The sequence below is a fragment of the Clytia hemisphaerica genome, unplaced genomic scaffold, assembly GCF_902728285.1.
Source record: "Clytia hemisphaerica strain Z4C2 unplaced genomic scaffold, Clytia hemisphaerica genome assembly, whole genome shotgun sequence".
In the NCBI taxonomy this organism is placed as follows: Eukaryota; Metazoa; Cnidaria; class Hydrozoa; order Leptothecata; family Clytiidae; genus Clytia; species Clytia hemisphaerica.
Window position 1 is genome coordinate 3,534,699 of NW_027104101.1, and position 15,830 is coordinate 3,550,528.

General features: G+C 35.6%; 1 protein-coding gene across 2 annotated transcripts in view; it reads right to left on the reverse strand.

Moving 5' to 3' along the window:
* Window positions 1-4,354: 4,354 nt before the first annotated feature.
* Window positions 4,355-15,830, reverse strand: part of LOC136813132 (DDB1- and CUL4-associated factor 1-like) — a 31,017-nt gene continuing 19,541 nt past the window's right edge. For both annotated transcript variants that reach the window (XM_067069662.1, XM_067069661.1), the window contains 14 exons: window positions 15,596-15,677; window positions 15,104-15,321; window positions 13,929-14,009; window positions 13,307-13,443; window positions 12,732-12,895; window positions 11,961-12,073; window positions 11,161-11,324; window positions 10,040-10,121; window positions 8,862-9,095; window positions 8,114-8,207; window positions 7,656-7,760; window positions 7,061-7,134; window positions 5,952-6,153; window positions 4,355-5,502 (listed from right to left, as the gene is read on the reverse strand). In XM_067069662.1, coding sequence (XP_066925763.1) covers window positions 5,366-5,502; window positions 5,952-6,153; window positions 7,061-7,134; window positions 7,656-7,760; window positions 8,114-8,207; window positions 8,862-9,095; window positions 10,040-10,121; window positions 11,161-11,324; window positions 11,961-12,073; window positions 12,732-12,895; window positions 13,307-13,443; window positions 13,929-14,009; window positions 15,104-15,321; window positions 15,596-15,677 — 1,887 coding nt within the window. In that variant the 3' untranslated portion in view covers window positions 4,355-5,365. The remainder of the gene's footprint in view (window positions 5,503-5,951; window positions 6,154-7,060; window positions 7,135-7,655; window positions 7,761-8,113; window positions 8,208-8,861; window positions 9,096-10,039; window positions 10,122-11,160; window positions 11,325-11,960; window positions 12,074-12,731; window positions 12,896-13,306; window positions 13,444-13,928; window positions 14,010-15,103; window positions 15,322-15,595; window positions 15,678-15,830) is intronic.

Consider the following 15,830-nt stretch of genomic DNA (forward strand, 5'->3'; position numbering starts at 1 on the left):
TTTGCTAAAAAATATAAAAAATGTGTGTTAGAATGTACAATAAATTTTTGTTTGCTTTATAAGAACTTCTTTATACAGTAAAGTGCAAGTTAAACTTAAAGAAATTTATTGAAAGCTCGAGAAAAGACAAATATTATTAGCCAGTACTGAAGGGTAATCGTTTCCATTGGTCAAAAGCGAAAAGGGTCATCTTTGTTTATGACAAAGATTTTAGAGATACAAGATTAATACTTGGGGTTCCTATAAGTAATGTTTTTAGGCCGAATCATCATTTAACGTTTTTTAACATATCGATGTTACTCTATTCATCAAAGGGATACCATGGGACATCTAAGAAGGAGTGCTCTACAAACCAAATGAAGTAAGGAAACTGCAGTTTTGGATCTCACTCTTGGAGAATTTAGATAATCCGGAAATTAATTCAAAAGTTTTTATGATAAGTGGTAAAAACTTTTGGACCACACTCCAAATAATAAAACGCTGCGATGCGAAATCATCATCATCAAGGGATTTGCTGATCAAATAATGTGGCTTATGTAAGAGTTCCAGTAAAAATTGTGTTTAAAACAATTTATTTAAATTTTATTCTATTCTCTACTGTCAATGAATCATGAATACCGGTCTATGTTTAAGAACTCCTCACCAGAATAAGAGCAGCCAGAGGAAAAGCTACGATTACCTACAACATATAATCAAATTTAACAAAGGTGAAATTCAAAAATCACACCAATACATTTAGTGCAGTAACTTCTCTTCACTTTATCAAACGTAAATCTCTGACCCAGGGGCCGATTTATTCATGATATTCTTGCAAAGATTTTAACAATTGATATTAGCAGTTTGAAAGAAGTTGTGAAGTTCTTTAGGTCTATATTGGTTTTCACATCAGAAATTGCTCGCCGAGAAAGGGCTCCTTGAAAAAACAGGAGGAAGAGATCATACACGTTTTTTATAAGAACAAACTATATAAAAACATAAGAACATGTTAAGAACATTTTAAGGCTTAAAATTAAAAAACATGAGAACATCCGAAGGCTTCAAAAATTTTGGGTGTTCTTATAAAAAAACGTGTACTGCCATATATATATCCTCTTCTTGTCTCAGACCAACTCAAAGTTTATTCAGCCCTTTCCGTATCTTGGTTCAATGAAATAAGGGTGTGAATAGAATTTTAAATCATTTGTTTCTTGTGCAATGAATGAATGAATGAATGAATGAATGAATGAATGAATGAATGAATGATCAGAAACAAGGTAAATACCGAAACTTCGTCCCCTCCAAGTCCATTCTAACTGGTATAGCATTTAATTGGTTGGTATTGAGAAAATTAAAAAAAATAGATCGTACCTAGTCAACTCTCTCGCTAATACGAACTTCTTTTCGAATCTTTCCTTTCTAATTGGAACCTCGAAACTAAAATACTGGTCCCCTCAGCTAATGAAATACTCTCTGTAATTCGAATCTTTCTCTAATTTGAAAACAATTTTTGGTCCCTTGAAACTCGAATCAACTGTATTGACTAAAGCACGTTCCAAACATCAAAGTTTCTTGAAATATAATTTGTGCCATCAATAGAAAATCAAAATAATATCAGCTCAAACTTCGAAGTATCACCTTCAACTTACAAATCTAACAATCTTTTAAAGATCAACTTTGAACCTTTGCCATCCTCAACTCTCATCTGATTGAAGAAGGGGGAGTTTAATCAATTGCTAATCATATCAAAAGAAGATCTTATCTGACAACCTTCAATCATCAGGACTTGCTGCAAACAATTATGACGTCATCAAAGAAAGATGGTGACAAAGCTTTGTGCCATCCATCTGAATGAATAATAATAGACGATTCCAGTCTTTTGAAGTTGGAAGTGCATACCACTGTCCAGACATTACTTTAGTTTTGTGCACGCCATAGAGATACTAGAAATCATATTGTCAATTTGAGGCGGACAAATACAACGACCAAAAACGGCGAAGATTTACTTTAGAGTCTTTTAAAGGTTGCAGGATATGCCTGGCTAAAAACCATATCAAATAAGCAGATCCCATTCGTGAATCTGCCAAAACCGCTTAATGCGCCATATTTTATTTCCATCAAAACTTCGTCCTTTAAAGTAGTTTTAAGTGATCACTAATAGATATTATTGGACTGACAAAGTCTGCTGGCATGGTCTCGTTTGCAATAAATCAAAACCGTCAATTTGACGACATCGAATTTTCTGGTTTTAATAAAGCAAAAGGTTTTCCAAATCAATATATCGTTATAAAGTAATACAGTCAAGACAAAACTTATGCACTTGATTGATACGTTATTTGATTGACATAATGAGCGAACGGCCTTCCCAAAAACCTGCTGATCACAATGATGTAATTTGATGATCATGTTTTTGATTGCTTTTCCAAACGTCAGAATTGGCGATTCTACGTGCCATCTGGCCTCCTGACGCTTCAGGCTAGACATAACTGAAAAAATGTCATTACTGTCTGTCCCGTATGTAGTTTTTCATGGAAATTCTTCAATTTATGAAGTAGTGAGGTTATAAACTTAAACTTTCTATATTCTGTGGAATAAATTTGCGAAACTTCACCGAGAAGACTCCTAGTAGTACAGGATTTTTGAATTCCATAAGATTTGAGTCATCCATTTATTGCATGGAAACTAAAAGGGTTAAAAACCATATTGTCACTTTTAACTTACCGTTTAAATTCGATTCTATTGTTGACAAATTCAGCACGGTCGCTTAAAATCAAATATTCAGCATCAAACTAAAAAATCTAAGTAAAGAAAAGATAAAAATACTGTAATGAAAATATTCTTGAAATTTTTCTAAGAAACTCTAAATCCTCTAAACAACTAAAAAGTACAACATGTATGACTTTCATGTGACTTTAGATTTAGAAAAGATAACATAAAAAGCAAATTGTACAAAGATATACCTTCAGGGTTCCATAAAGTTGTGTTTGTTTACAATTCAAGTCATGTTTGTCAACAACTGTACTTTTTATGGACTTTTTCTGTAAGAAAAGAAATACAAGCGGAAAAGGATATGTTACATCATGTACACGTTTTTTTTTTTATTAGAACCCAGTTTATAAGAACATTTAGGCTGAAATTCGTCGAAAAATTAAGAACATCGTAAGAACATGCCCAGCCTCAGTTTGGAAAAAAATGACAAGAAACTACAATTTTTCTTCTTTTCAAGCAGTTTTAACCCAACTTAGGCATGGATTTTCTAAAATCGATAGTCAAATATTGTCCAAATTGTACCAATTTTATATGCTCTTTATTTTGCATGATATTGTCGATTTAGAGTAGTCTGAAAAATTAAGAACGCATTTAAGAACATTTAAGGTTGAAAATTGCTAAAAAAATAAGCACATCCAGGCTCAGCCAAATTTTAAGTGTTCTAATAAAAAAAAAAAACGTGTAGCACAGATTGAGATTGAAAAATATCTTTACTTTGCTAAGATAAATTTTAAGATTGAGGAAAGTTGAGATAAAAACTAGAGAGTCCAATGGACCAATGAGAGAGAGAGAGAGCCAAAAACAATGAGGAAAATCATTTATCTTAAAGGCTTATCTTCATAACTTATAATACAGAAGAAACTTCAACTGCACAGAACAAGCCCAATCAAGAAAGTAATACAAAATGAAAACATACCTTTCAAACACTATTACCTTCCCACAGTCCCGAAAAAAACATATAGCATAAGAGACATGGACAAATTAAAAACCATATCTAAGGTACTTAAAGACTTCTTAATGGAGGCGCGCTGATTAACAGTCATTAGTGTCATTAAAACCTAATTTGAAATTTTTTTTTTGCGGAAGGGGGCTGATATTAGGTACTGTAATTAAAATTCGAGTTCAATTATACTGATTTTTGTAGAGGGTATTAGGGAATATGAATGAGGTGATAAATTTAAGATGTACGAAATCTTTACTCTATAGCTTTTTATACACCTTTTCGACCGTAGTACACCTTTTTCTATAGACAATAGAGAAAGGTGTAAAAAAGGATTGGAACGAGTTTAGGGTGATAAAACGGACAAAAAAATGCGGCTACGGTCGAAAAGGGGTATTAAAGAACAATTACTCATAAGAATAAGAGGCTTCATTTTGCAGAAAACAATTTTAAGAAGAATCTCAGTCCCAGATTTCAGAAATGGCCAAAAAAAGATGATTTTTTAAGTAACCATGTTATGAACATTTTAAGAACATTTACGTTTGGAAATCACGAAAAAAACAAAAGAAAATCAGCTGAGCCTAAAAAATTACTGTCTTTTTTAAAGTTCCATAATATTCGGTAGCTGACGACGCGATATCTTAGAGTTTCAGAATGAACAAAACGATGACTTTCTTCCAATTCGTTTCTGGTTATATTTGTAAAGACCAGTCATGAAAATTTCGTTTTTAGATGAAAAATGACAAACCATGAAAAAAAATATAAGTTCTATCTACGGTTATATAAAAATCTGATATAATTTTAAGTACTGAATATTCATCATGTTTATAGAAATTTGTATTTTGAAATTTGATATATGAAATGACTAGAAATTTTTTGCTAAAAACCTACATCGATTCATAATGCTTGTTTACCCACAAAAGTTCATGAAAAGTCCCAGTTCAGCAAACTTTCAATTTCAAACTCATCGAATTTTCAAACGGGGCAAGCTTACGAATAATAACGATGAAAAAGGACAAAAAACTGGATCGCAAAGTCCAAATAGTCACGAAGACAATATATATCGTCATTGTGCAATCCTCTATCATATATATAACATAAAATCATTCTCAGTCTTGTTGGGTTAAGAAAATTAGATCAGCCCCAAAATAAAAGAAATATTTGTAAGAAATTGGCCAATAGGAAATCGCGAAACAATAACTTTAAACCTCTCGTAATAAGTGAGTCATCCACGTCTTACACAAATCAGAATTTGTCCTCCTTAAATTCTAACACCATTTTAACACCAATGAACCGATCAGACGACACCGTTTGTGATATTATTCATTGTGAGGATCAGCCAATCAGCAGAGAGCATTCGTTTAGGCCAGCCAATCAAATGAGATCTTGCTGTGGATCAATCAATGACAGGAGACCGTTCCCGTTGATCAGCCAACCAAATGAAGGAATCATTGTTTTGGATCAGCCAACGACAAGAGACCATTCCTGTTGATCAGCCAACCAAATGGAGGAATCATTGTTTTGGATCAGCCAACGACAAGAGACCATTCCTGTTGATAAGCCAATCAAATGGGATCATTGTTTTGGATCAACCAATGACAAGACACCATTCCTGTTGATAAGTGGAATCATTGTTTTGGATCAGCCAATGACAAGAGACCATTCCTGTTGATCAGCCAATCAATACACATCATCATCATCATCGTCGTCAGACATATCCACCCAATCATTGTCACCATCCGATCCAGAAAAATCGTCTTCATCACCATCAATAGTCGCTTCGTCATCATCTTCATCCCCTTGTAGGTCGTCTCCTTCTGGTGATTAGAAAGAAGAAACAAAAAAATATTACATAATCATTTTTTTGGCATTTTATTCTTGAAGAAAAACTTCTCATATTTTCTTTTTAATGAAAGATGCTCTATATTATTTGCCAGGGAAATTTCGTGTACTTATTAAGGAATATCATATTTTCTTTATTTCATGAAAGAAAACCACGAAATAATGCTCTTTATTATTTGCCACGGGAATTTCATGTATTTTTGAAGGAAAATCATATCAAATTTTCTTTATTTTATGAAAGAAAACAAAATACACTCTCTTAAAAATATTTCCACGGAAATTTCGTGTATTTTTAAGGGAAAACCATATCAAATTTTCTTAATTTCGTGAAAGAACACCGCGAAAAGATTATTTTGCCATGGAAATCCAATGTATTTATGAGATATTTCGAAGCCTATTTTCAAATGTTAAAGCAAAGATATACCTCCGAGAAGATTAGAGAATATTTCCATCATGGTTTCGGCATCTTCATCGTCACCTTCATCATTATCTGCGGAAGACTCGTGTCCATTCTCCTCATTTTCATCCGATTCACTTTCTTCTTCTTCTTCACCAAAACGTTTAGTGCGCCCGATGTTGTAAATGCGACATGTCGTGTCGAACTCGAACCTCATGACAGGATCATCCTGCAAAAAATCAAGCAATCTTCGTATTAATATTTTCTCCTCAAAAGCTGACCGCTTCGCTAAAGGCTGGTCTCCACTTACGCGCGCTGCGATCACACCTTTGGCTTTAATCCTTTTTGATCGGAAAAATTACGTCATAAAAATGTAGCGCGTGCTCGAAAATAAGTTGATTAGATTTCTACTTTTTTCAACCGTTACGTCAGATTTCCCCAATGGGATTGCTTCATTTTTCTTTTGACCAATAGCGTGGAAGCTTTGATAGATAAAGTGCGATCGCAGCGCGCGCAAGTGGAGATCGGCCTTAAGGTTGTATTTACAAAGAATTTTTTTCAACCACTGTATCGCAAAAAAACTAGCGCAAGGAGTGCTCTTGTGAAAAATCTTTAATAAGTAGGTCAACTCGGCAAAGATAATGCATTATTTTACTTCAACTGCCGTGACTTAGGAAATATCGAGTAGCTCTATCTTGATATCTGTGATTCGAATGCTAAAAATTGTTTGCACTCCACCTAAGAGACTCATGGAAATGTCTCTCATATGAAATAGAGTTTCGAAGGAAAATTTGCTTGGTTTGTTTTAGAAGCATCTTAAAAATGCCACAAGACGTGTAAAAATTTTCCTTGTAACTTAATTACCAGTATCCTCAAAAGCCGGTCGTACATCTCCAACACAATACACCTTTTCGACCGTGGCCGCCAATTGCCGCACGGACATTATTTTGTCCGTTTTACTACCTTAAACTCGATCCAATCCTTTCTTCACACCTTTTTCTATTGTCTATAGGTGCGAAAAAAAGACTGGGACAGTTTTAATGTGGTAAAACGGACAAAAAAATACTCACGCGGTAATTGGCGGCTACGGTCAAAAAGGTGTATTTGAAATGTACTTTTAGGTCAATGCAGTTTACCTCAAGGACGGCCAGACATTGGTCTGAGGGATCAGGAAGCACATCGATGATTATTCTCTTTGTGTCAACAGTACCTTCAAGGAAGAGCAAGATTGGGTACGATTTATTCCTATTCATGATATGCAACACTGGAGAGTCTTCAAACAATTTTCAAAAATTTCCACCCAATACGTCACTTTTTCTATTGTTTAAGTGACGTATTGGAAGGAAAGTTCTCAGAAAACCCTCAAGTTGTGCATAACTTGAATATCATAAAGCGGACAAGCGAAGTAATGATTTCGGGCAGTGAAGTGTAGAATCAAAGACGAAAATGCCCGAAAAGTTTTGACTTTGTCTTCAATAAATAGCACGCGGAAAAATAAACATTGAACCGGCTGAAAACTATTTTTATTAACTTGGTATTTTCGCCAACATTATATACAGAATCAAAACAGAGCTTTATTCAGAGCCTGTTAGAAAGAGAAGGATCAGTTTCCGATGACTGAATAATCAAAAGCATAAAAAACTCGGGGTCGGGGCTCATAGGGGCCGAGTATTCCATTTTCGAAATAACGCTCCAAATATTTTGATCTTTTCAGTTTAATAAAATAGTTACCTAGGGCTGAGTAATCATAAGCATCGAAAACTCTGAAGGAAGATTCATAAGGTCCAAGTATCCCATTTTTCAAATAACTGTCAAAATATTTTGCCCTCAATTTGCCTGAGAAAAAGAAAGAGATATCATTTATGTTAAACATGTGTTAAACATTGTCAGATCTATATATAGGGTTACATTGAACAGATTTTGTCTTAAATTGCATTTCATTTTTGTCGTTTTTTAGCCCCATCATTCATATGGAGTTGTTCTTACAAAAAGACGTCACTCGCACAATTAGCGGGACTAAAAAGAGGAAAAATATCCCTACTATCCACTTTTACATCTAGGTATCCAGGGTGTATTTATTTTTAAGCCAGATATCCAGGAGGCTGTAGAACTGGAAAAATGGATATCCTCCAGGGGGGGGGGGGGGGGGTACGGAAAAAGAAGCAAAAGTTAATTTCTCGCACGCTTACCGGTATAAAAAACGTCTCCGAGTCCACTGAATCTGATATGACAGTCCTCCAGTTCTGGATACGTATCCAGCAATCGAAACGTTCTCAAATCCCACTGTGATTATTGCAAAAATGTATGTGTTAAGGAAAAGTTTATTCCCAAAGAAAGTCATATATCACTTGATGGTGATCCATTGCCATTCAATAAAATATCCCATTAGAACCTACCACATAGCTCTAAACTTCAGTCGAGTATAAAATAAGACGTTAATTCTAATATTCGTCCAGTCTTAAACTTGCAAGCCCCTTGACGTTCGTAAGATTGTCCGAGTCGTGCCTTCCTTTTTTTAAGGTTTTGACATTTTCTTGATTTTCTTGACTTCAAGATTAGAACCTAGTCAAAGCGAAAATCTGATAATGGCTGTCTTTCTGTCTGTCCTATATGGAAAATCCTTCTCTCCAAATATGGTCCAAGTGGGAAAATTATAATACAATAATCAAACTACTTCACTAAATTAGACATAAATTGAAGTTCACTTTCTCAACAGGATAGATTGATGGTGCGTCGTACCTGTTTTGGGCATCGATGCGTTATATTCTTATGAAAAACTTGTATCCATTTTGGCATCAATAAATAAAGGGAGAAATTAAATCATGGATCTCCGGATTGATTGAAACCTACAATACTAGACGTAAATTTAAGTTCACTTTCTCAACAGAATAGATTGTTGAATGCTGTTCTTAAAAAAAAACATTGGTGAAAAGATACGACTTCCGAATCAATGATGATCTCCCGACCGGCCGGGTGGAAAATACCGCTGACTCGATTATTGAATTTATCGAATTTATGGATGAGTTGTTTGCCCCTGATATCCCATAATACACCATCATTCAAGAGAAGATTATCACAGGGTGAAAAACATGCGTTATTTTTGGTGTAGTTGTTCGTGTTGTTCTCATCATGATAGGTACCAATACGTTGACCTGTCCCTAAATCGTATACCTAGTGGAACAAAAAAAGAAAAAATTGAAAAATAGAAACCCAAGGGATTCACCAAGGAATCCATTTAAGGCCGGTCTCCACTTTCGCGTGAAATGAGCGAAAACTTTTTAACATTTTTGTAAGGTCATTGGTCGGTTGAAAAATGAAGTTGAGAAAAAAACTGTCGCCAATTTCGCGCGAAAGTGTATACCGGCCTTTATGGACCATTTTTTAGGTCTCCAGACTGCCTTCAGGGTTTCCATTTAGAGGACAGACTCTCATTTTTTGCAGTTAGACAGTAGTTTAAACCCAATCAGGGAAAATAGCCAATCTGCTCCAATGGGGGAATATATCGTTTGTAATGGCTACTCCTTGTTGATGTGTTTTTGACGTTTTCAAAGTAAATTTTGAATATAAAAGGCTTCGAGGAAAAGAGTTTAGGAAAATCTATATAATTTGGACACAGTTAGAGTTAGCCATCAAACCCGTATTATTTCTATGAGGTCAACCAGTAGCATAATAGTCGAACGTGCGCAATGCACTGGGCTCAACTTCAGTGGCTTCAAATTATTCATAGGCCCAATTGTAGACCCCAGATATTCACCCAATGAACAAGTGTGCCAAATTTCAGCCAAATCGGACCATTTTTGAGGCCTGTAGGCTGCTCTAAAGTTTTAGCCTCGTTTTAATGAAAAACTCATCCCTAGGCCCCAAAAATCAGAATTTTGGAAAAATGAAATAAAACACCCCCAGATATTCACCCAAGAAACAAGTGTGCCAAATTTCAGCCAAATCCTACAATTTTTGAAGTCTCCAGGCTGCCTCAAAGTTTTGGGACATACGCACAGACATTCTCAGATTCTAGCTCAACTGAATAGAAGTTGATAATATGATCTGATAATCCATCAAAGTGATTTGATTAAGAGCCACATACACATACACACACAAAGTAAAACTCTATTTACATTTGCAGTCAATGTATTAGTACCAATGACACGGTCTTGACTGTTGTTAAACTTCAAATAAGCGTCTTCGGGAAGCTCAAAGCTAAAATCAGAATTAATTTAATATAAACATTTTATTGATCAGAATTTTGAATATGGTAGATAGCATAGGGTAGATCGAGCGAAGTACTTATTAAAAAAGGGGTTGGGTTCAACCAGGGGGGGGTTATGCAGTTATTATATAAACACTATGACAATTACTACCGTGGTGGTATATAAACCAAAATTTGGGAAAACAGTTACTCCACCAGTGGACTAACTGCAACATGGGTGGTGCCTAAGCCCAAAATTGTCGATTTTGGTAGGATATGGTGTACTAAGTGAGCACATTTTTCAATTTTTCACTTAAATTTTAATTTTTTTAAAAATTCCGGAAGCAAAAAAATTCAAAACATTTTTTTCAAAAGTCAAAAAAAAATCACAAAATTTTTTCTTCAATCAAGGCATGAAAGATATTTTAACAAACTTGGAAAATGATTGAGATATTTAACTCTTGAACGGTCGTTAATAAGACGTACCCAGTAAAATGGTATCAAAAATGAGGAATTCAGTGAAAAAATTGCCAAATTTGGCATTTTTGGGGGTGGTATACACCAATTTTGAGGGTAAAATCAGTTAGTACACTATGGAATAACTGCAAGGGTGGTGGTGTCTGTAGAAAATGTTCAAAATTGCAGTTACTCCACATAGTGTCAAGGAGTAACTGCAAGACCCCCCCCCTGGTTCAACGGTTACCAGGAAGAAGTAGCCGTTACATCGATCTTTTTCAGGTGGTCAAAGTGAAGTCTTTGATCTCAGACCGAAATAGACAAACTAAACAGGATTCTCAAAGTCACAGAATTTTGTTGAATTCGAAAACGGAAACAAACGTCTCTTTTTGTACTTCGTTTGGACGGAAGAGCTTTGTACACAGACATATTGACGCTATTCTTCCCTGTTAAACTCTAACCCGGCCTCTACACGATGTCAATACTGATGGGTGTATTGGATCGTAGCCTATCTCTATCCCAACACTAGGAAAAAGCCGTGGCCGTCTGGTAGAGGCAAATTGGATCGCTGGGTGATACCAAATGAATTCTTACGCGTTTTCGAGGGAGAATAGACCGTTTTCGACGGGGCTTTCAACGACACGCCACACACATCCAGTAGGTGGACCATGCTCGGCTGAGGTCGCTATCAGCTTACAATCTTTCGATGATTCGATGGAAATGATAGCGCTCTCATGTGCAGTGTGCGCTAGTTCATCCTGAAATTTATGAGAATCCCATTGTTACTTTAACGGGATAAACTTTCGCGGGGATTAAATTTCGCGGATTTCGCGGATTTGGGTGTCATCCGCGAAAATCCGCGAAATTAAGTCCCAATAGAAATTTGAGAGTGCCTCATCCGCGATATATTTTTAAACAAAACTCAAAAAATGCCAAATAAATACTTTTTGAATGGTTACCGGCATCAAAGAGGTGCAAATAATGTGTATTTCAACAAACAACATGCATGATTTGACAGTAAAAGTCACAAAATCGTGAAAATATTGCCACCTAATAGTACCACCCGCGAAATTAAGTCCCCGCGAATTTTTTGAATTTCACGGATAGGCCCAACCGTGAAATTTAATCCCATTAAAGTAGTATAAGTTACTATAAAGAATATATATTACAAATTTTGACTACAGCTGCCTGCTTGAAAATTTCTAGAGTAAGTTTATGAAAGTAAGTTAAAAACCAGTTAAAAGCGTCAACAAGGATGATAAAAGGAAGAAAGTTTTTTCTTCTTATTTTTATTGATTTGTTTTTTTGCAGATTCGATTCCGACTCGGCTAGAAAAACCAGTCAAGCGAATGTCCCTAATCCAAAAATTTGAGGCTTAAAAATGTAAGAAGTACCTGTCCGAGATAGTTGACAACTTTGACATAACCGGCCACAGTCCCGAAAGCCATGGAACCACTATCGGACATCCAAGTACCAGCGGTATACATTTCTTCTTCATCACCGGGACCTGGGAACGAAATCAAAAGTGATACATGTTATTTTTTAATAAGATTACAAGAATCTAAAAACTAGCTCGAAGATAGTTGGATTTAGAGACTGACAAGGCTTAAAAATGCTTGAAGGATGCTTATAATATTCTAAGCAAAATTTTAGGGAAGTTCCGAAAATCCGTAAAATTCCAGTCAAACACAGCCAAAATCGGTAAATTTAGGCTCAAGGTAATGCCTAGCATATGCTTAAATTCTTCCTTAGATTCCTTAGATAGGAATGGTCTAATAGGTTGGGGGCAGATGTTGACATTTGAGTTGTTTTAGAAATTTTAGTCAGTAATATATACCTTAAAACTTAAAAGAGAGAAGTGACTCGTTCTACAAAGGTTGACACAAATCAGAATAAACGAGTACACACTTTTTTTATGCAAGAACAATTTTATGAGAACACGAGGCTGAAAATTGGCAAAAACCTAAGAACAATTAAGAACAATCTTAAACCTCAGATTTCAGAAATGACTTAAAAAGTAATAATTTTGACAAACCCATTTTAAGTTTTTAATAAAGAAACTAAGCGTATTAAAAACATCGTAAGAACATTTAAGTCTGAAAATTACAAAAAAATAAGAACAGTCCAGCCACAACAAAATACTGGTTCTTATAAAAAACGAATACCTCTATAAGTAACTCCTGATCGAAATTTGCTGTAAAGAAACCTTCGTGTGTATTTGCAGCCCATTTGTCCACCCTGAGGCGGGTTCCCTTGGCGGTCGAATAATCGTTTGGTGATGTTGTTTGATGCTCGTTGGCGGTATTTGGGTTTAGGACAGTTATGAGGTCTGAGAAAGAATGAGTACAATCAAAAGTATTGGTCAAAATTATCATTTAAATCGATAAAAGTATAACTATAAATTTCTAAGGTAGCAATGATATGAATTTTAAAAGTATTTCGCGAATAATTATTTCACTTGTGAAAGAATCGTGAGTAGACTACATCCTTAAAAGACAGAAAGGGGCACCAACCAACTAAGGCGAGTGGTTCAAGCTAGTTTAACTTAACCTATTTTATCTATCAGGTATTCGGCCGGTGACTTGCTAAATCAGGTCTTCGATTCAGGTCTTCGGCCGCAAAATCAGGTCTGCGTCCGCTGAGGGACAAAAGATTTGCCGCACCGTAGCTGAATGCTCTACCACTGCATTACAACTGTCGGCTATAACTTATTAACTAAAAAGGATAATTATCTACAAACCTGAACAATGAGAAGGGAGGACAGGTGGCGACAGGATTGGCGCATCTGGCGTGTTGTTCTCGCAAGTAACTTGTGATGATGTTATCCAAAGTCGGTGGAGGTGGTGAGACTGGTCGTTGGTATTGTTGCTGCTTCGGCTGGAATGAGAAATTGATCATATGAGAAACAAATGCGCCACAAATTGATTTTTGATGATCTCACTTGGCTAAGATTTCCTAATAGTGGCGTCGTAGGAAATTTGGCCAAAACTTTCGTCACCGGTGGGAAAAATAACCTACAATTTTATCCTCACTGGGAAATTGACTTTGATTTTATCCCCATTTGAAATTCTATTTTATTTCTAAACCACTGAATTTTCAGCTGGGAACAATAGAATATTTACCCAACTTGAATTTCCATAGAAGCCTTCATCCCCGCTGTAGAAAAAGGTTCCACCGGGGAACTGAGAAAGGGGTATCTATAAATGATAGTGATACCATTGTGTCTCAATATGGTATTGCAATCCATTTGGTGAACTTTTTTATATCTTGTTGTTTAAATCTACGAAATAATGGACTAACAATGTTGTATTTGACGACGTGGAATTTTCCACAATATTTGAAACGTTTGAGATAAAACTTACGACAACAGGCGATTGAGAGGATTGAGGAGTAAAAACGCTCGGTGATGCTATCGATTTCCGACGGTTTGGTGTGAATAAAACCTAGAGAGAAATATTACGGTAAATCATTGTGTCAAAATATCGCCTAAAGTGTTCAATGTCACTAATTGCTCTGCAATTTGAACAAATTTACTCTGCCCACATTATTTTTGCCCACCCTGTATATATCAGACCCATAATTCTCGAGTTTCGATATGTCAAAAATATCTTAAAGGGTCTTGTTTACGAGTAATTAAGGTAATTCATTGTAACTTTATTGGAATTTCTAATCGATAACCAAATCGACAAACATTAATTAGGATTCACTGTTCCCTAGCGAGTACCCAACGTGGTTTGATATAGCTCCAGTCGATAGAGCAGTGAACTAAAGAATCGAAATTCGCGAGTTGGAATCTTACCTTTGTTTTGTAGACCACTATTAAACAAGGTTCGTTTATATCAGTTTAGTAAGTTCAACCTTCGAATTTTGGTAAATCGTTTACTACTGTGGTGGGTGTGGAAAAATCGAAAAAAAAACTTTTACTACCCAGGGTAGTTACTAAATGGGTGGTAATCGAAGTTGAAAAAATTTTACTACCTGGGTAGTTAAACTGGTAATTAAGTTTTTAATTTTCTTAATTTTTTGGATGACTTTTCTGAAAAAATCTGGAAATTTTTGATAATTTGAAAAAATATTCTGTTGGAAAGTTGTTTGCTGCAAACAAAAAATTCTCAAAACTTTTTGTCAATATAAAAAAGACTTTAATTCTGAGGGCAAAACATTAATTTTTGCACTAAGTGTCAAATGTGTCACAGAAATAATCATTTTTTAGCTTTTTTTGTAAAATCAGTCCGAAAAGCAACCAAAAAATAGGTGGTCTCCATGACAAATTGTCCCAAACACTTTTACTACCAGGGTAGTAAAATACCTCTTCCAAGAGTCTGGGTGGTGGAATGTAAAAATTCGTGAAAATCCTTTTACTACTCATATATGTCTGAGATTTTACTACCGACCCCCCCCCCCTCGTATTCCGGATACCAGATTGAATCTAGCACTTTCTTTGTTTCCGCATTTTACATTTTTCAAATTCCGGTGGTAAATGTTACTTCCAATCCATCGCTATGAATGACGCTACACCTTATAGGTAAATACATACCCTTCGTTCAGTCTGCGGTGAACTTATCGGAGTGTTGGAGGTACTCAACGTCCTTGAAAACGTTTTATTATTGAAAGGAGTTTTCTCATTGGTGATAGATGGACTGCAAAGGTCTTTTGGGATGGTTATTGAAGGTGTTCCAAAAGTTGTTCGTTTATCCTCGGTAGTTGATGGTAAGTCTGCTTCGTCTTTGAGAACTTCGGCTGCTTTTGAAAGGCCTGAAAAACCAAAAAGAAGGGGAATAGATAGGTGATAGGCTGTAATTTCCTCTGAAGTCATTGAAGTGGTGCATACCATAATACAGCCCTCTTGATAAGTTTCATTTTACAAAAAAAAAGAAGGAAAGCCTGTTAGTTCAGTATGGAATGCCCACTATCAAACAAAAAGATAAGATGAATTATCTTGGAATGATCCATGTTCATGAATGATCTAAAGACTAAAAGTATTATGCTTTACTTTTGAATGATTAGAAGCGACGAAAAGGGAACGTACCGCTTTTCTTTAGATGATTGTAAACGACTTGCAGTAATTCTTTTTGGGAATATGTGATCCTTGTTTGTGAGATGATGCTCGCCTAACGAAAAAAGTGTACTAGAGAATATGAATGCATGCTCGTCAATCAGTATTTGGTTTGAAAACTAATTTCCCGTAGGAAAAAACACAAGGGATCCATCCCCATGGGTCCCAGCCTGAAAACCAAGCAGTTGTCCACATGGAAAGCAGTTCC